The 25905-nt window shown below is 39.0% G+C and overlaps 1 protein-coding gene across 3 annotated transcripts in view; it reads right to left on the bottom strand.

Annotated features, from left to right (window-relative positions):
* The window catches only part of SLC12A1 (solute carrier family 12 member 1), a 94890-nt gene that overhangs the window by 56915 nt on the left and 12070 nt on the right, over positions 1-25905 (bottom strand). The window contains exons 2-8 of one of the 3 annotated variants that reach the window (XM_042942119.1): positions 24984-25118; positions 24753-24828; positions 18364-18459; positions 16010-16149; positions 14847-14957; positions 12810-12921; positions 10726-10853 (exon numbers count right to left, since the gene is read on the bottom strand). In XM_042942119.1, the coding sequence (XP_042798053.1) occupies positions 10726-10853; positions 12810-12921; positions 14847-14957; positions 16010-16149; positions 18364-18459; positions 24753-24828; positions 24984-25118 (798 nt within the window). Of the gene's footprint in view, positions 1-10725; positions 10854-12809; positions 12922-14846; positions 14958-16009; positions 16150-18363; positions 18460-18960; positions 19057-19587; positions 19684-24752; positions 24829-24983; positions 25119-25905 lie in introns of all 3 variants that reach the window. The other 2 variants (XM_042942118.1, XM_042942120.1) reach the window with 2 other exon arrangements.

Raw genomic sequence — 25905 nt, forward strand, 5'->3', positions numbered from 1 at the left:
ACCCCAGGGAGTGGCCACGTTTAATGATATTAGAACAAAGATGCCAGAGGACAGCAAAACCTGGTGCCAGTTGTATGTTGTGATTTGCCATAAACTCTGGGTGTCTGCCACTGCACAATAGCAGGAACATTCTCCGGGGCAAGCCAGCACCCAGCCATTGCTCAGTGAGATCCTCCCCCAGAGAGTCCTCCAGAAAGCCATGGGAGTTTCTGAAGTGTGGGGTTTAGACACACAGCCCCATTTGAGATAAAACTCTGGAGGGAAGTGCTACCTGGCAGGCAGGCAGCTTGGACGCAAACAGGGTAGAGGCAGGATCAGACAGAAGCTTGAGACAAAGGAGGATGCTTGATTGTGGGCTGGTTGAGGGTATGGGGTTCCTGCACCAGAGACTAAGGAGCTGAGTGAAGCCATTTTCACTTCTAGCGTGCACACATGTATCAACCTCAGTAAGCTAAGCAGCACCACTAAGTGCATAACAGAGCTACTACACCAAGCCCTGCCCACATGAACCCTCCAGGCATATCCCCCAGAAGACCAACACAAATCCCTTCCACCTGTTTATTAATTTACGTACTATACTGTGCTGTAAAGTTTCAGTTCTAGGGGAAACTGGATGTAACTTCATTTGGGTTTCACTTTGTTTGCTGGTTTGTTTATTTGTTTGTTTTATTTTTAATTTTTAACTTTTTTTCCTTTCTCTTTTCCCAAAGAAAAAATAAAGGAGTTCATGACCACTAAATCAGCCCCGCAAGAAATTTTAAGAGGGACTCTTTGAGTGGAGAAAAGACAAAACAAAACAAAAAAGACCAAAAGCAGCAAAGAATAGAAAGGACCAGAGAACATCACCAGAAACATCAAATGTACAGGCAACACAATGGCAATAAATTCATTAACTTTAAATAATCACTCTAAATGGACTAAGTGATCCAATAAAAAGATGTAGGGTATCACAATGGATAAAAAAAAATAAGACCCATCTATATGCTGCCTACATATAGACAAGAGACTCATTTTAGACCTAAAGACATCTACAGATTGAAAGTAAGAGGATGGAGAACCATCTATCATACTAATGGAGCTCAAAGGAAAACCAGAATAGCCATAGTTATATCAGACAAACTAGATTTTAAAACAAAGACTGGAATAAGAGATGAAAAAGGGCATTATATCATCATTAAGGGGTCTATCCACCAAGAAGATCTAACAATTATAAATATTTATGCACAAAACTTAAAGCACCCAAATATATAAATCAATTAATAACAAACATAAAGAAACTCATTGGTAACAATACCATCATAGTAGGGGACTTCAACACCCCACTAATAGTAATGGAAAGATCATCTAAGCAGAAAATCAACAAGGGAACAATGGCTTTGAATGACACACTGGAGCAGACGGACTTAACAGATATATTCAGAACATTTAATCCTAAAGCAGTAGAATACACATTCTTCTTGAGTTCACATGGAACATTCTCCAAAATAGATCACATACTGGGTCACAAATCAGCCCTCAACAAGTACAAAAATATTGATATCATACTATGCATATTTTCAGACCACAATGCTATGAAACTTGAAATCAACAACAAGAAAAAAATTGTAAAGACCACAAACACTTGGAGATTAAAGAATATCCTACTAAAGCATGAATGGGTTAAACAACAATTTAAGAGGAAATTAAAAAGTACATTGAAGCCAATGAAAAGGAAAATATGACCATCTAAAACCTCTGGGATGCAGCAAAGGCAGTCATAAAAAGGAAGTATATAGCAATCCAGGGCTTCCTAAAGAAGGAAGAAAGGTCTTTAATACACAACATAACCTTACACCTTAAAAGCTAGAAAAAGAACATCAAAGACAGCCCAAAACCAGCAGAAGAGGGAAATAATAAACATTAGAGCAGAAATCAATGATATCAAAATTAAAAGAAAAATAGTAGAACAGATCAACAAAACCAGGAGCTGGTTCTTTGAAAGAATTAACAAAATTGATAAACCCTTAGCTAGATTTATCAAAAAGAAAAAGGAAAGAACCCAAGTAAATAAAATCATGAATGAAAGAGCAGAGGGGTGCCTGGGTGGTGTCGTTGTTTAAGCATCCAACTCTTGATCTCTGCTCAGTTCATAATCTCACAGTTTGTGAGTCTGAGCCCCATGTCAGGCTCTGCACTGATGATGTAGAGCCTGTTTGGGATGCTGTCTCTCCTTCTCTTTTCCCCTCCTCTCTCTCTTTCTCTCTCTCAAAATAAATAAATAAAATTTTAACAAAAAGAGACCACAACCAACACTGCAGAAATATAAACAAAAATAAGAGAACATTATGAGCAATTATATGCCAACAAACTGGGCAATCTGGAAGAAATGGATAAATTCCTAGACATATCCTACCAAAACTGAAACAGGAAGAAGTAGAAAATTTGAACAGACCCATAACCAGTAAAGAAATTGAATCAATAATCAAAAATCTCTGAATAAACAAGGGTCCCAGGCTGCATTGCTTTCCAGGGGCATTCTAACAAACACTTAAAGAAGAGTTAACACCTATTCTCTTGAAGCTATTTCACAAAATAGAAATGGAGGGAAAACTTCCAAAGTCATCTATGAGACCAGCATTGCCTTGATTCCAAAACCAGATAAAGACTCCAATAAAAAGGAGAACTACAGACCAATCTCCTTGATGAACATGTATGCAAAAATTCTCAAAAAGATACTAGCAAATGGAATCCAACAATACATTAAAAGCAGTAATCACCATGATCAAGTGGAGTTTATTCTTGAGCTTCAGGGGTGGTTCAACATCCACAAATCAATATATCACATTAATAAAAGAAAGGATGAGAACCACATGATCCTCTCAATAGATGCAAAAAAAGCATTTGACAAAATACAGCATCCTTTCTTGATAAAAACCCTCAAAAAGTAGGGATAGAAGGAACATACCTCAAGATCATATATGAAAGATCTACAGCTAATATCATCCTTAATGGAGAAAAACTGAGAGCTTTCCCTCTAAGGTCAGGAACACAATAAGCATGTCTATACTCACCACTGTTGTACAACATAGTGTTGGAAGTCCTAGCCTCAACAATCAGACAACAAAAAGAAACAGAAGATATCAAAATTGGAAGGATTTGCTCTTTGCAGATGACATGATATTCTGTTTGGAAAACCCAAAAGACTCCACCAAAGAACTGCTAGAACTGATACATGAATTCAGAAAATTTATATCAAAGGATATAAAATCAACATATAGAAATCACCTGCATTTCTAGACACCAATAATGAAGCAGCAGAAAGAGAAATCAAGGAATTTATCCCATTTACAATTGTCCCTAAAACCATAAAATACCTAGGAATAAACCTAACCAAACAGGTACAAGATCTATACACTGAAAACTATAGAAAGCTTATAAAAGAAACTGAAGAAAACACAAAGAAATGGAAAAACATTCCATGTTCATGGATCAGAAGAACAAATATTGTTGAAATGTTGTTACTGTCCAAAGCAATCTACACATTCATTGCAATCCCTACCAAAATAACACCAGCATTTTTCACAGAACTAGAACAAACAATTCTAAAATTTGTATGGAACCAGGAAAGACCCTGGATAGTTAAAATCATGTTGCAAAAGAAAACCAAAACTGGAGGTAGCACAATTCTGGACTTCAATCTGTATTCCAAAGCTGTAATCACCAAGGCAGTATGGTGCACATAGATCAATGGAACAGAATAGAGAACCCAGATTGGACCCATAAATGTATGGCCAACTAATCTTTGACAAAGCAGGAATGAATATCCAATGGAAAAACAGGTCTTTTCAGCCAATGATGTTGGGAAAACTGGACAACAACATGTAGAAGAATGAGCCTGGACCACTTTCTTACACCATACACAAAAATAAACTCAAAATAGATGAAAGACCCAAATGCGAGACAGGAAACCATCAAAATCCTAGAGGAGAAAACAAACAGCAACCTCTTTGACCTCAGCATGAAAGACCCAAATGCGAGACAGGAAACCATCAAAATCCTAGAGGAGAAAACAAACAGCAACCTCTTTGACCTCAGCCACAGCAACTTCTTACTAGAAATGACTCTGGAGGCAAGGGAAACAAAAGCAAAAATAAACTGTTGGGATTTCATCAAGATAAAAAGCTTTTGCACAGTAAAGGAAACAATCGACAAAACTAAAAGGCAACCAACAGAATGGGAGAAGATATTTGGAATTGACATATCTGATTAATGGCTAGTATCAAAAATCTACAACGAATTTATCAAACTCAACACCAAAAAGCAAATATTCCAGTGAAGAAATGAACAGAAGACATGAATAGACACTTTTCCAAAGAAGACATCCAGATGGCTAACAGACACATGAAAAGATGCTCAGCATCACTCATCATCAGGGAAATACCAATCAAAACAATATTGAGATACCACCTTGCACCAGTCAGAGTGACTAAAATTAATAATTCAGGAAACAACAGATGTTGGCGAGGATACAGAGAAAGGGGAACACTTTTGCATTATTGTTGGGAATCCAAACTGGTGCAGCCACTCTGGAAAACAGCATAGAGGTTCCTCAAAAAATTTTAAATGGGCTACCCTATGACCCAGAAATTGCACCATGAGGTATTTATCCAAAGATACAAAAATGCTGATTTGAAGGGGCACATGCACCCAATGTTTATAATAGCACTATCAACAATAGCCAAATTATGGAAAGAGCCCAAATGTCCATCAATTGACAAATGGATAAAGAAGATGTGGTATATATATATATATATACAATGGAGTATTACTCAGCAATCAAAAAGAATGGAATCTTGCCATTTGCAACAATGCGGATGGAACCAGAATGTATTATGCTAAGCAAAATAAGTCAGTCAGAGAATGATAAATATAATATGATTTCACTCATATGTATAATTTAAGAAACAAAAGAGATGAACATAGGGAAAGGGAAGGAAAAATAAGATAAAAACAGAGAGGGAGACAAACCATAAGAGACTTGAATATAGAGAAAAAACTGAGGGTTGCTGTAGGGAAGATGGGTGGGGGGGATGTACTAAATGGGTGATGGGTGTTACCATCACTTGTTGGTATTTGTTGGGATGAGCACTAGTTGTTAAATGTAAGTGATGAATCACTAAATTCTACTCCTAAAACCATTATTACACTATATGTTAACTAACTTACATTTAAATAAAATTTAAAAATAAAAAATAAAAAAAGGAGTATCTGCAGATAGGGTTGGTTCTGCTACATGTATACCCAGCCTTCTCCTTCCGAACTATTATCTCCAAAAGTGATTTCAGCTAATAGATGCAGTTGAGCAACACATCAAAAGAAAAATACAACTGTGGTTGAAATGGGTCCCTCTCAATCTCCCAATTCATGCTATATTTCAAGTTTTATTTTATAGATTAACTATTTCTTATGATCTGAGTGGAATCCAAAGATTAAGTGAATAAAGGCAATATTAATTTAAGTGGGAATAAAGAAATATATGTAAGGATAAAAGGTGTGGCAATAAAAGGCAGTTGTGTACCTAAAACATGAAAACTTTGTTCTTATGTAGAACTATCTGCTACAAACTGTGAAATTACTTACTTAGAATATACATGAGAGACTGGACCCAGTATAAATAAGGATGTCAGTATCTTAATAATCATATATTCACATTGTCTTCTCTGGCTCCCTTTCTCCTAGACAGGGACCAGGACTTTGACAAATTCTTAGTTTTTACTTTAAATGTTAGTTTCCATCTCCCCAGCAGTTACCTAAAAATCGAACCTTCTTTAACCTTTTTTAAATTAAATATTATATATATTTTTTGTTAAGATAGAATACACAGCAATCCATTAGACTGCTGCTTTTGGAGTGTCAACCACATCCTAATCTTGCATCTCTGAAACCACATCTTAACTGTCTTGATTAGATTTGGGTACCCCCCAAATCTTCTCCTAGGAACATATTTACAGATTATGCATTAGTGAGTTAACAAATGGAAAGTTCAGGGTGGGAACTTTGTAGCATTCCCTTGGGCCAACACTTGTTGACTGTCACTGGCAGCCTGAAGTGCCATCCTGTGAAGGATTCTGAGGCTGTGAACAGAGGTAACATCTTGCATATCCCTATAGTGTGTAAATAATACATGCTTACTAATCTGAAATAAATCTATTATGTTGTGATATTTCTGATTTCACTCAGAGAAATACAGGCCACTCTGGCTTTTGGTCATGTTAATTATTATTTCTCAAAGTGTTCTCCTTTCTAGATCTTCATGACTCCATTCTCTATTGAGTTCTCTTACCTCTTAGATAGCTCTTTCCCTTTTTCTTCATGGACTCCTTTTCTACCATTAATATTTTGAGGGTCCCTGGGCACTGTATTGGTTCTTTTCTCTCTTCTCTTTGCACAGACCTGGATGAACTCATCCACACCATGGCTCCCAGTCCTGTCCAAGATCCTTTCCAGAGTTCCAGACTCATGAATCTAGTGACCCACTAGACGTGTCCACTCTGATGTCCTTTTGCTATTGCAACCTCAATGGCCAAATCTGAGCTTCTTTTTCCTCATCAATTACAGCATGGAATCAATCAGTGGGTTGCACCCAGTATTCAAAGAATACGATAGAATAGAACTGATGTGACAATATCAGAAGATACCATTATTAATAAAGAACTGTTTGGAGAAAATTTATATGTGTGCACTTGATTTGATGTATAATGTTTTCTGCCTGCAGATCATAGTAGAAAACACTCTTTCCATTTCCTCTCCTAACCCTAACAAAAGCTAACCTCTTTGATCCATTCCCCCTGCCATGGTCTTAATTTAGACTCATGCCATCTCTTGTCCAGAGCTGTAGTATCCTTTAACTGGTCTTCCTGACTCCAGTCTCCCTACCTATCACCCCCTACCCTTTATTCCATCCTTACAAGCTGCTAGGAGGCTCTCTGTAAAACACGTTACTCCCTGACCTATGTTCATTAGTGTCTCTAGCTAGTTTTGGGATAATACACAAACTCCCTTTTCTGTAGTCTAAAGAATCTCTGAGTTCTATTTAATAGTATATAGTCATGTATGTGTTGAAAGTTAAGCTTAATTGCAAAATCACCAAATATTTTTAAGCAGAAAGAAAGCAACTTTTTACAATACTATGACCACAAATGCCCTGAAAATCATGACAGGACATCCTCTGCAGATATATTCTGGTTCTTTGCTTACTCCCAAAGTGTCAGGACACACAGCAGATCCTTTATAAATATGTTTATTAAAGTGTTGCTAAAACTATTTTACTTGCATACTGTACCACACATAAAAACTAATTTTCATCAGCAGCATCTTTCTCTGTGCCTTTCTCTATTCCATTCCATCTACTCCAAATGTCCCTCTCTTCTTTGTTCTGTAGATGAGCCCCTATCTGTCCCTTGAAATTTGGATTGAATGTCCCCCTCCTTTGAAACCCTTCCCTTACTGTTTCAGGGACAGGAAACAACTGTCAATATAAAAAAAAAACAATCTGATTTAAAATGGGTAGATGATCTGAATAGACATTTCTTGACAGAAGACATACAGATGGCCTTCAGACATATGAAAAGATGCTCAACATCACTCAGCATCAGGGAAATGTAAATCAAAACCACAATGAGGGGAGGGGCCAAGATGGCAGAACAGCATGTAAGGTTTTTTTTTTTTTTTTGCGTCTCCCATCCACAAAATACAGTCAGATCAACACTAAACCATCCTGCACACCTAGAAAGCTGATTTGATGATTAACACAACAATCTGTACAACCTGCACCACAGAACTCAGCAGGTACCCAGCACAGAGAAGTGAACTGGGGGGGAGAGAAAACACACTGAGGGCAAGGAGCTGTTTTTGCTTGCAGAGAGAGGACAGACACCGGGACGGGGAGAGTTCGGGAAATCACCCCCCCCCCCCCCCCGCAAAAGCAACCAGAGAGAAAGTGGAAAAGTGGAAACAGCCAAAGGGACCAATCAAAAAAGGGAGAAGGGAGAAAGGAGAAAGGACAGGGTTTAAATTCCATTAAGACTCTATAAACAGGGTGAGCACAGAGTCTGAAACTCCATAGTTCGATACCTGGTGGTGCTCTGGTGGGAAGAGGGAAAACCCAGGAGCAGAGTGAGTTCCAGGGGTCCTTGGGACACACCCCCTGCTTGGAGGACATTTGGTAGAGGCAAAGACCTGAGAGAAGAACCACATTAGCTGGTGCTGGAACAATGAAATTAAAGGTGAAGATTGGTGCCAGATGTGTGTTGTGACTTACCATAATCCCTGAAACGTTGCTGCTAGATGATTGCATGAGCTTTTTCTGGGTCGGGCTGGCACCCAGCTGCAGTTTCTGGGCATCAGCAGCAGTGCTATCCCTGGAATGTTCCTGCGTGTGGCCAGCACCAGCCATTGCTTGGTGAGACCCTCCCCCAGAGGATCTGAGCGGGTCAAAGCCACAGTCCCTCAGAAGTGAGGGGTTGGGAAACACAGCCACATCTGAGATAAAACTTGGGAGGGAGGTGCCTCCTGGCAACCTAATGGTTTGGTTACAGACAGTGTAAAAGCAGGGAGTGGATGGAAGCCAGAGACAAAGGACAGGTGGGGAGAACAGAGTTCCAATACTAGAGACTGGGTAGCTGGGTGACGCCATTTTCACCCCTCCCACGCATGCACATACACTCCTACAAGCACCAAAACAATCCACGCCAGTAAGCTAAGCAGTACCATCTAGTGGAGAATGGACCCATTACACTAAGCCTGCCCAACTGGGCCAACGTCACTATAGGAACACAAGTCTCTCTACCTGCTTAGTTTACAACTATAAAGTCCTTCATAGTTTGACTTCTAGGGGAAAATGATGTAATTTCAATCATATTTTAGTATGTTTGCTGATCCATCTATTTCTTTTCTTTTTCATTTCTTTTTTTTTCTTGAATATAGAAAGAGAAAAAAATTATTTTTACTTTCAATTTTTATTAAAAATATTTTTGTTTAATTTTTTCTACTATATTATTTAATTTTTGTAAATTTTTCAAATTTTATTTTACTTCCATCATTTCATTTTATTCTATTTCATTGTATACCTTTTTTCAAATTTTCAAACGTTTTCCATTTTTTTTGTCCCCCTTTTCTCTAATCTAGCAAGCTCCTTTCATCAACCAGACCAAAACAAACCTAGGATTTAGCATCATTTATTTTATGTTGTGAGTGTGTGCTGTTTTTAATTTTTTATTTTAATTTTTTTTACCTTATTAATTCCTTTTCTTCCCCCACTCTGACAGAGTTAAGCACCTCTTGCTTAGGTCCCACCAACAGCTATTTCCTTTTGCACTCTAAGGTCATCCAGCCTCATCAGGGCTTCTCCAGTTAAACTGTGAGGGACGACTGTCCTTTTTCTTCTCTACCTGGAATACCTGTACATTTTCTCACCAACAGTCACTATTTAGCTTTTGCTCTAAGTTCACCCTGAAAAGTTACACGCTTAAGGAAATCATCCCAGACTTAACAATTATTTGTTTACTATGTTTATTTCACAATTTATTTAGACAGTACATGTGGTTTTCATTTGTACATATCTCTTGACAGCTCTTGCAAATATTTCTTGTCTTCCAAAGTTGATTATAAATGTATGAGTTAAAACCTGTGTCTTCTTTTTTGTGTATGGTAGAGACTGTTTACTATCCCCTAACATCCATTCTTATCTTCCTCCTTTTAATACTAGAACTCACTAAAATTCAAAGTACATGGCTGCCCAGCTAGAGACTACATTTCCTAGCCTTCTTTGCAACTAGGTAAGGTCATAGAGACTAAATTCTGGCCAATGGAATGTCCACAGAAGTAATACATGCAAGGGCCAGGATTTCTTGCCCTCTACTTCCTTAATCCTCTTCTTATGGGCTGGAACATGATCTTGAAAGTGACCAGTCATCTTGGACATTGCCGGTGAGGGCAAACCAACCCAAAGGAATGTTAAAACAAGAGAGGTCATCTGGGATTCTGAGCTACCTTTTGGAGAAGATTTTTGTTATTCTACTGTATGACCTATGAGCTAAGATTTTTATCCAGTAGAAAAATAAACTTCTTTCTTGTTTAGGTCACTGCTATCAGTATTTTATAAAACATGCAAACCAATAATCTAACATAATGCTCTTTATGGTACTTGACATAAAATACTATGAATGGAGTGCTAAATAAATACTGATTGAATGAATATATGTATATATATTCATGTGCATATTCATATGTATATGTATATTCATATGTGTATATATATTCAGATATATATATCTGAATTCAATAAATAAATATTCACTAATAAAGTGATTTGGTGGGGGTTGGGGTGTGTTTTTTCCCCCCAAATGTTATGTGTTCTTGTTCATTATGTGTTTAAAAGAGAAAGGCAGGTTCTGATTTTTTTTCACTGAGCTATATTCATTTTCTTGGAAATGTTATATACTATCAATATACTCTATCCTTCTAATGTCACTGAATAAGAGTTTTGGAAGGAATATCTGAAATAGGATGGTCTGGCATTAAATGTTGGCATTAAAAGAGAGAAGTTTTAAGTAACTGGGACCCATACAGAAATTTCAGTTTTAAAATTTGTAGAGAACTATGGTCACTGTTGACCTCTATAGCTCATGCTGCTCACCTATGTCACCACCACTTCCCAGGACCACAAAAGCAGAGGAAACAACATACCTCCAAATCTCCTGAGATATTGGCACCAGCAAGAATCCCAGTAGCTGCGGGGAAAAAAATGGCAAAGACAGAGAAGAAGCCTTCACCTTTTGTGAAGCTTGGCCCAAAGTTTTCCGCAAATATTGATGCTGTAACACAAGTAAAGAGAAAATTATCATGTAGACTTTCTTTACAGAGTATGAGATTGGTTTCCTTTAGTTTCTATCAATGTCTTGTGTAAATGTTTCCCTATATTTTAAATGGAAGGAACTTGAAGAGATTGGTGTACTCCTGACAAACCTCATACTCATGTTTGCCGAGAGTCAAGGTTTTAGATTTCTAGAACAACTCTGAAAAACTTTTGTGTCAACAGAGACCCAGGCCTCCTGACTTTTTGAATCTTTCTAGATTGAAAAAGGGGGAAATGGAGAATGTTTCTCATGGCTATACTGGCATATTTGCAAATATACCACACACGTGCACTGCCCTATACACACACAGCTACCTTCTTCCATGCGTAAATACTCTAATCAACACACAGATTTTCTATGCTTTTTTTTTAATTGTAGGAAAGCCCTGTGGGTGAAACTATCTTATGATTTTGCTACTTATGTTTACCCTCCCCATTCCCTGCTCCCAGATATTAGATCTTAAATTCTTATAGCAAATTCTCATATACAGAAGTTTAATATAGTGAAGATCCTTGGTCATAAAACAGTACTATTCCATGAGGTCTCAGCAAATTATTTAAATTAGAAGCAAACAATGCAGAAGAAAAACAGAAAAAGGAAGGGAGAAAAATGCAAACAAAAGAATCTGGCCTGATGCAAAAACAAGGAAAGAGAATTTGAGTCATCAGAAACAATACAGCAGGAGCTAGAAGGACTCAGAAAATATATAGCAGGAGCTAGAAGGAGGGAAAGGGATAGAAAGGAAAAAGGACGTTAACATACAAGGCAAACAAGACAAACTTTACAAAGAAAAAGAAACAGGTAGAAAGGGGTGATGGGATACCTAAAGGAAACAAATACTAATAATAAATAATGAAGAGAAATATTTTTTTAAATCTCAGCAGTGGATTCTTGAGTAAGCTAGAATGGACAGCTAGGAAGGTGTACAAAGGTAGAGTAAAATTTCATGCTCAGTATGATTCCCTCAGGATGATACACCAGCTCCTACAATTTTTATGCTTGAAAACCTGACAGTGATGCTTAACTAGATAACACTAGATAATCCTAGAGATAAGCAAGGTACAAAGAAGTTTAGAAGGGGGCACCTAGGTGGCTCCGTCCATGGAACATGCGACTCTTGATCTCAGGGTTGTGAGTTCAAGCCTCATGTTGGGCATAGAGATTACTTGAAAATAAAATCTTATGAAGCACCTGGGTGGCTCAGTCCGTCGGACGCCTGACGTTGGCTCAGGCCATGATCTCACAGTCTGTGAGTACAAGCCCTGCGTTGGGCTCTGTGCTGACATCTCAGTGCCCAGAGCCTGCTTTGGATTCTCTCTCCGTTGCTCTCTGTCCCTGCCCCACTTGTGCTCTGTCTCTCTCTCTCTCTCTCTCTCTCTCTCAAAAATAAACATTAAAAAAATTTTAAACACAATAAAATATATATTTTTTAAGTCCAGCAGGAAAAGGACTACGTTGGACTTTAGTACTCTCAATGGTTGAGCAAATTGCCTGACCTATGTTCTTTTTCCTTGCTTATACAACTCTACTTCTACTATTTGATAGCAACAACAATTTGTCCTACACTTGAAGGTTTTCAAGGTACTTTTGCATCCACTACCTTATTTACTTCTCAAAAATCTCTTCAGGAAGTTATTGTTATCACCCACTCTTGGTCAGGGAAATTTGAGACCCAAACATGTTAGGTGACTGGTCTAGCTGGGAAGTAGCAGAGTTGAGACTCACTGCAGATTTCCTGAAACCAACCCCAGGCTCTTCCCTGGATTGCACTGGCTGGAATTGCACTGGGATTGCACAGGCTCTTCCCTGGATTGCACTGGGATTCTAATGGCTGAAGTGGGGGACACAGGGATGGTGATGGAGGTGGACAGGGGAGAACCACTGATTGCAAAGCAACTAATTTGTCACACGTACCTTGGTAGTTAAAGAAACCTCTGGACTTCTTCTCATTGTTGGATGGAATGACGGTTCCAATAAAGAAGTTTGCAATAGCAATGAGAAGAATGACCAGAAGTATCACTTGAGCCTGGAATGACAAAGAGAAAGGAGGCCAACTTAGATTCATTTAACAACTCTTCACCTAATTGTAAAAGTAATGTCCACTGAACAAAGATTCTACCTGGTTATTCTGATTAAAACTACTATCCAATAGGCAATAGTGTATCCTTGTAGGATACACTACGTCTGATCTGAGTGTAGCTGTTAACATTTTCAGTGGGCACATCTGCTTGTGCACTTGAAGGTGACATTTCAAAAATATTCCAAGTACTAGGTGGTAACTTGCTGCAGTGTCCTCAGGAACATAAATGGAGTCCAAAGTTTTATCACTGATAGAGTTTATTTCTTTTCTAGACAGACTGCCTATGGATTCTTTTTTACCTTTCCCAGTGCTAAATGCAACAGAAGTATGAGAACACGATGATTCATAGAGCTCCTGTGATCCCTCATGCATCTGATGTTGGGCCACCAGTGTGTGCTCAGCACAAGCAATTTGCAAGGTTGACCAATCAAATTGTCTTTCTTTATCCCCCCTCTCCTCCTGCTGACATTTCAAGAGTCTTTTGGCTTGGCATTCCCATATGCTGCTCCCTCTGCAGGGAACTCTTTGCATAACTGTTTCTTCTTCTCATCCTTGAAGTCTTAGTTACCTCTTCAGAGAGGACTTTCTTGACCATTGAATCTAAATAATAACAGCTATCATTCACTGAGGGCTTACAACAACAGAGACAGATTTAATTTTACCGGTATTCTTTCAGATAGATAATACCACCAATAACTGTATGAAGTAGGCAACCTTATTATCATCATTTTAAGGATAAAGAAACTGAGGCACAGAGAATTTAGGCAACTTTCTAAAAGTCACACAGATGTAAACCAAATTCAAATTCAGGTGCTCTGACAACAGAGCTAGCGCTTTAAATCTACCCTCTACTGCCATGAAACTACATTGCGTCCCTGAGGGAATAAAGTCATTGTAAGTAGATTCCTCTTATTTTGTATCTCAGTGCCCTGTTCAGTTCCTTTATAGCACTTTCACAACTTACCTTTTTATATTTACTCGTTTATCTACTTGATCATTACTCCTATTCCCACAGACCATATGCTCAACTAGGGCCAGGATTGTGCCTGTTTCGGTCACAACAGAATATCCTAGCCTAGCAAAATGCCCAGCATATAATAAGCCCAGCACATAATAAACACTTAATTAATTTTTGTTTGATGTGTGAATGTATAATCCACAAATAAATGCCATATGGGAATGTTTCCCATTGCCTTATGTAGGTGGGTGACTTTGGCCCCCTTTGTATCTCTGGTGACCTCTTGAGGTCTAAGCACTGCATCTCCAGGCACTTAAGACCAGTTGCAATTATACCAGTCACTGTAGAGTTATAAATCAGGAAAAATACATGCTCCTGACATGCAGAAATTTACTAACTGTATTACTATTAGTTAAATCCAGATATTCTCTAGTTCCAGGGCCTTATCATGCCCCCAAATTTGCTCCTGTACTACTGTGTCTCATAGGAGAATGATAGTTCCTGCCTCTATTACCTTCTCCCATCGCACTTGCCATTTCTTTTGGGCTTCAGCACCATAGCCAGCTTGAAATGGGATACCAGGGGTGTGACCTAGGAGACCCAGTTTCCAGCATGTACCACTGCTATGATCATAAGGGGTCTGTGTGTGAAAATGGCAGCAATGTTGGTGTGTATGTCACATGGTGACAGCATAAAGAACAAAGCCCAGCCCAATCAGGTGACACATGAGCTGGGTTGTGACTGCCTGGACCTCATGCTCTGAGGGCTTGGTGCTCTTCCCATTGCTAACCCACAACTTTTGCCATAGCAAGTAATAATAGCAATTCTTTTAGAATACAGGGTTTGTTCTATTCCTGCAATTTGGCCAAGACCTGAGCAGCAGTGGGCGATAGCACCATTTTGAGAAAATCACCTTTGCTTCCCATTCCATTCCGGCTACTGAAATTCCTAAAAGAATCACCACTGTGATGGAGCCTATTATCCGGATGTCATTGGTTGGATCCACCATCATTGAATTGCTCTCCTGGAACAACAACAAAAATCATTAAAATGGTTAGAGATGGAGCTTTTTTGGCCTCTATGTCTTATTATAGAAGAGACACTGTGCACTCATGTCTGGGGCCCTATAGGATAATAGAAAAATGAAGTGCTCCTAAATCTGAGATGAACATTATTTTGTCCTATAATAATAGGCCATTGTTAGCCAAGTTTGGAAATTCTAGATGGTCATTCTACTCACAGATTTTAAAGCTATTGTAGCACTAAGGTAAGTATGTGCCCTTATAAATACAATGTTTTCTTTCAGAAGAATGACTAGTTATTTTTGTGTGTCAAGGGGAATCTTAGAGAAATAAAAATGAGTGGTTTCCAACGTGAATATTGGAAAATAAGTGTCATTCAATTAAACTACAGAAACCAGATAATGCATGTCTTGAAGATCATGTACCTTATGAACTATATACTTCACTCATTTATTCATTTAATTTTCAAATAAGGGTCCTGCTATTAATTGGATTCAGTGAATGCTATTACTTCCATAAAAGGAGGACTAGAAGTTAGTTCACATACCAGCTAATTAACATGGTCACATACATACCGTCTAGATGGAGCACCTAAACCAGGAAATGCTTAATTTCCTGCAGTGAGTTATTCGAATGTTTGAACTTTCTTTCCCTTTCGGAAAATATAACCATAATAGTAATATTGCTACTGAAAATAATGTTCATCATTTATCTTTTGTTTCATATTTTACACAGTATTTCATTTGTTCTGTACTGCATTTCTATTAAATACATAGAACAGTATTATTAGCTCATATGACAGATTTGAGAAAAAGGGTTCAGAACAATAGAGGGACTGGCCCAGAATCCTCTCAGCTGATAAATCTGAGAGTCGGGATTCCAAGCCAGTTCTGATGCCAAGCCCAGAGCTCCTTCCACTATATCCAACTTCCACATTCTACAGAATAAATGTATTTCCTCTCATCTTGCCATGGCGATAACCCCTAGTGCCCTGAAAAGGCAAATTGAACTGAATTATCTTACTTGGCTGAAAAAAAGAAAAACTTTTAATTACCTTAAGAAGATCTACCACTGTTTCAGCAAATCCCACCACATACATAGCAACAGCCACTGCATTGGCAAAAGCAAAGATCAAGCCTATAGACCCACCGAACTCGGGCCCTAAGCTTCTGGAAATAAGATAGTAGGCCCCACCTAAAAAAAAAATGAACATGTTTTACTTTGAGGAACTGCTAAGGGATTTAGTTTATATGACCACATAATTTTGAATAATTTTTATTCTAATGAAAATATTGTAAATTCCTAATAATTTTAGGAATCTTGTATCACTTTAATGAATAACTTAGCCTTTTCTTGTACTCTGAGAACTGTAATAGAATTTAGTAGAACTATCCTTACTTAGTAAATTCTGATTTATCGAAACCTAATTGTATACAAAGTTTACAAATACAGCAAACTTTACCAAAACAAAATGCTTTGCCTTTAAAAAAAATTCATTGGTTTGGGGTGTCTAGGTGGCTCAGTTGGTTAAGCATCCGACTTCGGCTCAGGTCATGATCTCACGGTTTGTGAGTTCAAGCCCTGCATTGGGCTCTGTGCTGACAGCTCAGAGCCTGGAGCCTGCTTCGGATTCTGTGTCTCCCTCTCTCTCTCTGCCCCCCCACTCCTGCTCATGCTCTATCTCTCTCTGTCTCTCAAAGATAAATAAATGTAATCAAAAAAAATTTTTTAATTCATTGGTGAGTTCAAATCAATGATGTAACCAATGAAAAAAACTTTGTATTTGGAATGTCCAGGAACAGGCAGCCCTAGGCAGAAAATGATGCAGGAGATGTATATCATTGCTATTCTAACTTCCTTTCTGGTATAATTTTCTGGTATATATTTGCGGCATAAAAAAAGTATTTGTATAGTGCTATGTATTATCTACTCTATAAATCAGAATTGGATCTCTACGCTTTTAGCTCAAGAAGGCATGATTATTGCCAAATACCCACATGTGTATGGGTGGCCAATGGGAAGAAAGATAGAGTTTGGAACAACTGTTTCTCCTCTGGACCTTGAATAAGGTAGTTCTATATATGGCCATGTACCTATGTGCACAGGGAAGCCTGAGCTGGACTGGTTAGCTTCTAGAGTGTACTGAGAGCAGGTAAAAAAACGAAGTATTGAGAGGCCTAGATAGCTAGGTGTTATCACGAACCATAGTAAATTAATGGCTTTCTACAGTGAGCTAGTCTTAGAGTGGACAGAATTGGTAAGAGAATGACACCGAACAAACATATCTCAAAACAAAACACAACTATATTTTACGGAAAAGGAATTTCCTCCACTGTAGTAACTCCTTTGGGTTAAAGGGTCAAAGCTCTCTTTAAAAATGTAACCAATTGGGGCGCCTGGGTGGCTCAGTCGGTTGGGCTTCCGACTTCAGCTCAGGTCACGATCTCACGTTCAGTGAGTTCGAGCCCCGCGTCGGGCTCTGGGCTGATGGCTCAGAGCCTGGAGCCTGCTTCCGATTCTGTGTCTCCCTCTCTCTCTGCCCCTCCCCAGTTCATGCTGTGTCTCTCTCTGTCTCAAAAATAAATAAAACGTTAAAAAAAAAAAAAAAAAAAAAATTTAAAAAAAAAAAAAAAATGTAACCAATTATCTGGGTGGAGCAAACTGCCATTATTTCCTTTGTCCAGATTACATTAGATAAATTAGCTAGCCAGTCACTTAGGCTTGGTCAAAGTGATAGACTAGCAGGGGAAGCTCTGAGAGCAGGTGTATTTGTCAGAGGAGGAGGCTCTTAGAAGGCCCTGGGAAGGGGCACCTGGATAAGCTACCCAAGCTGAGGCCCCAGGAGTCAAACAGAATGGGAGGGGGAAGGCAGGAATTAGAACAGCAATGATAAACCTCACCCTCTTCATTTTCTGCCTTAGCTTGCATATTCCTGGATGATTTAAAAGTAACTCTTTGTTATGTTTGTTGGTTTCTATTTTCTTCTTAAGGATTTTTTCAGGCCTGTTAGCCCCTAGAAGTATAGCGTTGGGGTGAAATCTGAGGGCTACCTAAGCAGGAAGTGTCAGCCAGGGTGCTGAGTGGGCCTGGCAGAGAGCCAGCAGGGCTCATCCAAGGTACAAAGCAACCATGTATTTTACTGTAATTATCTATGCCTTCTTTCTAGACACCTGGTCACTCTCTGTAAACATGTTTAATCACAGGAAATAGGTCAAAGAAAACATCTAGTGGTCTCTTAATTTTAGTTGAGAGAATTTTGCCTTGATGTTCAAATTTGGGTTAGCTCACTTTGTTTTAAGGCTTTGGGGACTAATTATTTAGATGCAGATTTTACTTCCAGCATTAAACCGACTCTGGACATTACTCTGTAACCAAAGCTTGTCGTCATAAGCAAATGAATTGGCTTACCTCCTCTTACTACTCCATTTGTGCAAATGGCAGACATAGAAATACCTGTGAGTGTCGTCACTACCACACTCAGGCCAATGATGATGACTCCAAGACCTGCAAAATCCCCCAAGAAATGTGTTTGGCTCCAGCACGTCCAGAGGCAGCAGTCTGAATTGTCAAAGAAGGATCAGTCTCCCCACGAAAAACCTGAAATGTTCTAAAAGATCCCATTCCATGAAGATCTAGGAAGCACCTGAAATGTACTAAACTTTAAATTAAAGCCACATCCAGGAATCCTTTCCCAAGAGACACCGGCAAGAGGTATGCAGCCTCGCCTGGAAAATAAAACATTCACCTACAGAATTCTGAGCATCTGGAAACCATGAGCTGCAATGCGCCAGAGAGATCCGTTAGAGACGATCCCACCGCTGACCAGCGTAGACCAGGACTGCACTCATAGTACCTTATGTTTCCTTCTGCATCCAGGTCACTTGTATAGTCCACCAGGCATCAAGAGCATTGGGCTACTTGCTTGTTCCAGTCAAAAAGGAGTATATAAAAATTTTGCCTACCCGTAGCAAGTGATGAGGGCATTAGATATCTTAGAAATGTTACCTCCACGAACAAACCCGTTAGTTGCTATTGCAGAAGTTGACAACCCAGTAATAGAAGTTACCATGGTGGAAAGAAGAATTATGAGAACTCCAAGACCTGTTAGCAATGAGAGAAGATATTACATTTTACTTTTCTGACTTGGATTCCCTGTTGTTGCAAACTATATACTGCCTTGAATTTAAGTTTTCCTGTCCATGCCTGGGCCCCAGTGGAGTTCCTTTGTGCTCAGGAGAACCTGGTTGGCCTGGCATAAAGATCAAGTCGGCGGCCTGCTCATTACGATGGAGGATGGTCTCCAAAAGTAAACACAATCTGAAATGCGGCCCTGGAAAGGAAAAGTTGACTTCTGCTGGTGTCCTGGGAGAGAAACTACCCTGGCTGTGAAAAGAGAAAACATGACATCTGACCTTCTCTCTTGCTTGAGAAGAACCTGAATGAGAAAGTTGGGGGTTTCACAAAGGTTAAATCCTTCCTCATTTTTCTCGCATCTCTCTTGCCTGAAGGAGAAAAAAAAAGAAGCCAACTTGGATTACCTTTGAAAACACTCCAGAAAGGTCAGTGGTGAACTATCTGAGTCTCTGTTGCCTTTACCTTACAAATGATCGTGCGGGTCACAAGTTTAATTACCTCCTCTGACATATCCATTTGTGGCAATAGCAGAGGTGGATAAACCAGTGATACCAGTCACTGTCACGGCTAAGCCGATGATAATCACACCAAGACCTCAGTTGAGAGAGGAAAAATAAAGGCAATTAAACAGTGCAACAATCCATCAGATCGTTCACATAAAAGCCAGCAAATGGAGGGTAATCAACAAAGAACCACATCTGAATTAACAAGTTGGCCTGGAAATCACCAGAGTAAGTGCTCAGCTTTGAAGTTTTCTGCCTGTAGTAGCACAGAGCCTAGAAACCGAAGAGCTAAAATGTGCAGTGAGAATTGCCCACAAATGAACAACAATGGCTGGTCAAAATGTAGTGGGAACCCCATTTTTTGCGCAGTTCTAGACACCTGTAAACATAATAATTGGTCAATAGGATTCCAAGCTGCCTTTATAACTAGACAGGAAATGTTCACCCTTCTAGATAACTCTCTTTTTATGTACATTTGGTTGTGTAGGAGTGGAAAATTACATCCAATGTAACAAATTGTTTATCTGGCAGATAAGTAAAGTGGAAAGAATCAAACTGAACTATGTTCACTTATTGGCTTTGTGACCTCTGGCAAGTTACTTATTTTCTGAGCCAAAAATGGCAATGAGATTAGAAAGAATACATGTGTAAAAGTGGCTAGCAGAGCACATAGAACACAGTACATGATCAGTGGCACTGCTTTTTGATTGTGTCCACGATAGTTATAATAGCTGTTGCTTACTGAAAGCCCACTATATATCCAACTATGGGTCAAGTAGAATGAGAAATGCAAGGAACAAATAAAATGAAATGAAAAAAGCTGCCCTCAAGGATCTTATGGTGCAGAAGGTCAATGATTATAAGAGGGAGAAAGTGATAAACCAGAATTCAGAGAAAGGCAAGGCTGCTTTCAGCTTCAGGAAGCACACGGTCAAGAGGATACTGAAGGGTAGCAGAATATGCTATCTCCAAATGTACCACTTTTGCATAAAGTATATTTTTAGCTAACGGCGACAGAAAAAAAGCAGCTACCTTCCCATATTTGTCTGAAAACAAGGCATAGATTTGTAAAGGTGTCTCTACTTTCCTCTATACCAGGAAGGACAGAAGTTAATGATCAGAGATAATTCTAGACCCTTACTGGCTGGAGTAGTGCCAGAAGAACCTACATAACAGCCTTGACTTAATTTCCATGAGTTCCCTCATGTATCTGCCTTCCCACAATCTGCCATCCTAGAAACTCAGTCCTTTTCCTTTGTCTTGTCACTTCTCTAAGAATACATTGTTCTTTGTTAAGATGTTATGTAAGCCAGGGGCCCCAGGGTGGTTCGGTCGGTTAAGCGTCAGACTTCAGCTCAGGTCATGATCTCATGGTTTGTGAGTTGGAACCCCATGTTGGGCTCTGTGTGGACTGCTCAGAGCCTGGAACCTGCTTTGGATTCTGTGTTTCCCTCACTCTCTGCACCACCACTCCCTCAGCCCCCACTCACACTGTCTCTGTCTCCGTCTCTCTCTCAAAAATAAATAAACATTTAAAAAGTATTTTTAAAAAGATGCTATGCAAGCCCAAGTTCTAACCACTCTGATGAGTTACTCATTGCTGAGTCTTCTCATGTGGACACATGATGCACATGGTAATAAATTTCTGATTGTTATTCTCTTGTTAGGTTGCCTCTTGCCACTGTTAATAAAGAAGTTTAGGGTCACAGGCACTGAAATCACCCTGGTTCTAGTGAGAATGCTCTTGCCTACATATGCTCCCCTACAAAAAATGGATGCTTCATAATTGTTGTTGGCAAGCTGTCTTGTTCCAGGGATAATCAGAACAGTAGTCATCTGAGAAAGGCTGTGATCTCTCTGGCCATGCTCTGGGAAAAGGGGAAGTAGAAGGAAATGAAGGACAGACATAAATGGAAACAAGGTATTGGAGGTTGCCTCTCTTGATGGTCCCAGCTGTATCCTGGCTCTAAAAGAAGTCTCTAGGCTATTTTACAGTTTGAAGTACAGTAGGAGGAGGCTAACTATAGGCATGAGATACAAACTTGGACCATATGGCTTTGGCCCCTACAGACTCTTAAAGCTTGGAGTTGCAAGAAATAGTTGCACTAAATTCTTTGAATCTATTGCAGGGATCCTTTGGTACATATTACCTCTACATCACCATGTGGCCTGTTCTTTGCACCTCTACAAGTAATTTCTTCTTATCTTCTGCACACTATTTTGCTTTTGCTTTTGTTTTGAAGACATTTGATATCAAATGTTTAGCTCACCCCAGCAACGGTACAGAACTAAATAGTTTGTATTTCAGGACATTAAACCTACTTTGACTATTATTTTCATACCCTTATTTTCCCTTTGCTTCTATTTTCCCAACAATTCTTATTTATTCTTTTGCACTGTATATATTTCTGTAAACCATTTGAAATCCTAGAACAAAGTTTTATACACTTAAACAGCAACATATTTGCTTTTCTCTCACAATCAAACAAAAAAATCCCAGGGTAAAAGGCAGGTTAGAGAACGTTCAGTTCATAGTTTTCTCAAAGTGTGGTCCTTAAACCACCTATTTCAGGAAATACCTGAAGTGTTTATTAAAAATGCCCAGACCTGTTGGGATGAGCACTGGGTGTTATATGGAAACCAATTTGGCAATAAATGTCATATAAAAAAAATGCCCAGACATACTAAGTTGGAATCTTTCAAAGTGAATCCCAGGATTCTGTGGTTTTGGAACCTAACTTCCCAGGTAATTCCTATGCACCCCACAGTCTGAAGACTATCGCACTACCCTAGCCTATCTCAAGTTGTGTCTGTCTAGACAGCACAGTTATTTAGCTTTATCTTCAAAGAATTGATTGGGAAACAGTGAATCCAGGTCCTTAATTTTCAGATGAGAAAATGAAACTCATGGAATGACTTGCTTTAGGTCATACCTCTTTCACTCCCTTCTTCCGTGCCTAATGTTTAAATTTATTAGAAACCATCTTGCCCCAGCCTAAGTCTCCTAGACAGAGAAAAATTTTATGACATTTTGGGTTTATTCTACCATTTGCTTTTGGGGAAAAGACAGCCAAAACTCTTGGCCCTAGAATGGTTACCCAAGGGCTGTAGCTACTGTTACTCTTGGCTCCAGCTTCTTTCTGACTTTGTTCCTAGGGTCTCCTCTTGAAAGGATCTTCCCTAAACTATCCCAAATCAAGGAGAAACTACTTGTATTTGCTTCTTTTCTTACCCAATAAAGGGAATCTAAATGGGACCCAAAAGGTGACTTAATCAACTCATTTAGCTTTAAGTTCACAGCAAAGGCCAGTAAAACTGAGTAAGGGTGGTAATAAGTTTCTATGACTCACTAAAGTCTACTTTCTGAGAACTAAAACAACAACAAACAAACCTTCATTCAAAGGAAAACCCACTAGACACCCATTTAAAGTAGGATATGACTACTTAAAGGAAAGGTCCTTATTAAAACAACACTGATGTCTGAAAGTATAATACACAGTTTAGCAGAAGATAGGGTTCTTCATGTTTTACACTTTTGCAGTAAGCATGAAACTGGATTGACTGTAAAGAGTAATGTAAGATCTGATTAAGGTTCAGGTTATCGCTTAACACATGGATGTTAAATAAGTTGCGTTAGAAAGAATTACTCTTGCCCTTGGCTACACTCACACCTCCAAACAAAGTAATGCTGCTTGACGATCTCAATAAGTTACTAAACTGCCCTTAAAAAACTAATTTTGCATGAAACCCTGGGGCAAACACTTGGCAATATTAAGATGCAGATTTTCCATGGAACAGCATCTACTTATTTTGGACCCTGCGGCTATAAGCATTCATTTGATATGCATCATAAAGCTGGCAAGCAGCCCTTTGTCAGGAACCCAGCACTTGCCAAACATGAAACATGGAAAAACTATGGGAACTTGTTCCAGTGTTTCAATTTACAGCTCAGCCTTTTCTTTTTGCGAGTTAGTCTTCCAGTCTGCCTTGAGGACCGAAGGCTATAAATAATGACTTAGTACCTTTGAATGTGAATTGGGATACGTTCTGGAGTAGTATCTAAAAGCACATCTGAATCTCTATGTTCTTGACACTAATGATTTATAGGTCTTCTCCAAAAGTGGATTTGTAATACATTTTCCATACATAAAGTAGAACGTCACTAATTTTTATCACATTAAATCAGGAACTTTGATAAAATTCAAGGAAATTTTTCGTATAAATTATATCTATATACTCTTGATTAAAAAAAAAAAGATTTGCCACAGGAAATCATGTTTTAAGTAAAATATAATCTTCAAAAATGTCAAAGAATCACTCAAAATAATCTCAACATCATGCATTTTCCATTAGAAAAATTAGTAGTAGGGTCACCTGGGTGGCTCAGTCGGTTAAGCGCCCGACTTCAGCTCAGGTCATGATCTTGAGTTCATGAGTTTGAGCCCCACGTTGGGCTCTGTGCTGACAGCCCAGAGCCTGGAGCCTGCTTCAGATTCTGTGTCTCCCTCTCTCTCTCTGCCTCTATCTCCCTCTCTCTCTTTCTCTCTCTCAAAAATATATAAAAACACTTTAAAAATTAAAAAATAATAAAAATTAGTAGTAGTTACACATGTTATCTCAATCATTTCATCTATCACGTTTAAGCCTCTGTCTGGCATATTTTATTAATCTTTGTTTTCTTACCACTGGTACCTGAAAGTAACACAATTATTTTCTTTGGCAAATGTTCAACAATTCAGCATTTCTATTAGTCAGGTCACATTGTTCCCACTTTTCCCACAAGCTGTTCTTGTTGAGTGAAATTTTGCCAATAAGCATAAGGGGGATGCACAAATGTCAGTATGTCCCAAACTATGAATAGTACTGTTTAAAATATATGTGTCCCTACAGATCTGTACACCTAAAACTTTAAGAACAAATAGAAATATTAAATTGAGCATTTATCTGGTTGGTAAACTGGAAAATTCCAGTCTCCCAGAAGTTAACGCTACACTTTCCTCTCTGACAAACATGGTCAAAGAGGCAAAGTAAAAGAGCTCGAGTGCAGATTATTTCTGTGACCTCCATCTCACATTCAGCATTAATGGTGAAAACAAGTTGCTTATTGAGCTTATAACTGACACTGAAAATGGCATACGGGGCATGGGGAAACATGCTTACCGATTCCAGCTTCTCCAACAATCCAAGACAGGCGAATGAAGAGCATGACACCCCAGATATTCAGCATGCATCTTACCTGTGGGCCAAAGGAGCATTGAAAGGGATATGAGAAGTGATAGTGGGGCAAAACCCAGCCATGTCCGTAACTCTGTTGTCCAGGATGTGCTAACATTTAGTCCACTAGGACACGGAACAAACAGATTTCATTCGGAAACATAGGAGCTTTCTCACCAGCACACCTTTCACCCATCCAAACTTCACAACGCCAGCTTTATCCTCCTCTTCCTTGTTTTCAACTTCTTCATCTCCAGGCATTCCATCTCCGTTAGCAACCCTGTCAGCTGAACCTGGTGCCACTGCTACGTTCTGTATTTATACAGGTAGCAAAAAAACACACAATATTTGGTCAACAGAAGTCTCCAGAAAACTTTCAAAGGCAAATCAAAATAATTGACATGAAATTTTGGACACATCAAATTCTAGCATGCACATAAGGTAAGTATTTTTTTGCCCTGGGAGCTGATGGATTCATTTTGTGAGAGATTTCAGGCGCAGCAAAGCTGCAAAGGATCTTGGGCAGTCCTACGGGTGAGAATATTACCTTAGGGGAAAATGGTTAGATTAAGGTAAGTTTAGAATACAAAAAGAACAAACAAAAGAAAAAGAAACAAAGGCAGCCTGAAAGTCTATCAGAAGTGAAAGAGGGTCTTTGAGGTATGGTAGGAGGTTAATGTCATTGATGCAGGCTAACTGGACTTCTTTCTATTAACCTCCCTGGGCTTCATCTTATTCACCTAAAATAATGATAACAAAACTTCTCTAAACATGTCACAGTATCTTTAAGAAGATTGAATGAAAGAACACATAAAAGCATTTTCTTTTGTAAATTTATGTATTTGTTTTTTTTGTTTTAACTTACTTTATAGAGAGAGAGCAAGAGAGAGTTAATGAACAGGGGAGAAGGAGAGAGAGAGAGAGAGAGAGAGAGAGAGAGAGAGAGATTGAGATCTGAAGCAGGCTCCACACTCAGCCAGGAGCCGGACACAGGGATCCATCCCAACAACCCTGAGGTCATGACCTGAGTTGAAATCAAGAGTCGGACACTCATCTGACTGCGTCACTCAGGCGCCCCTATACGCATTTTCTTTAAAAA

This window comes from Panthera leo, chromosome B3 (genome assembly GCF_018350215.1).
Source record: "Panthera leo isolate Ple1 chromosome B3, P.leo_Ple1_pat1.1, whole genome shotgun sequence".
NCBI lineage: Eukaryota > Metazoa > Chordata > Mammalia > Carnivora > Felidae > Panthera > Panthera leo.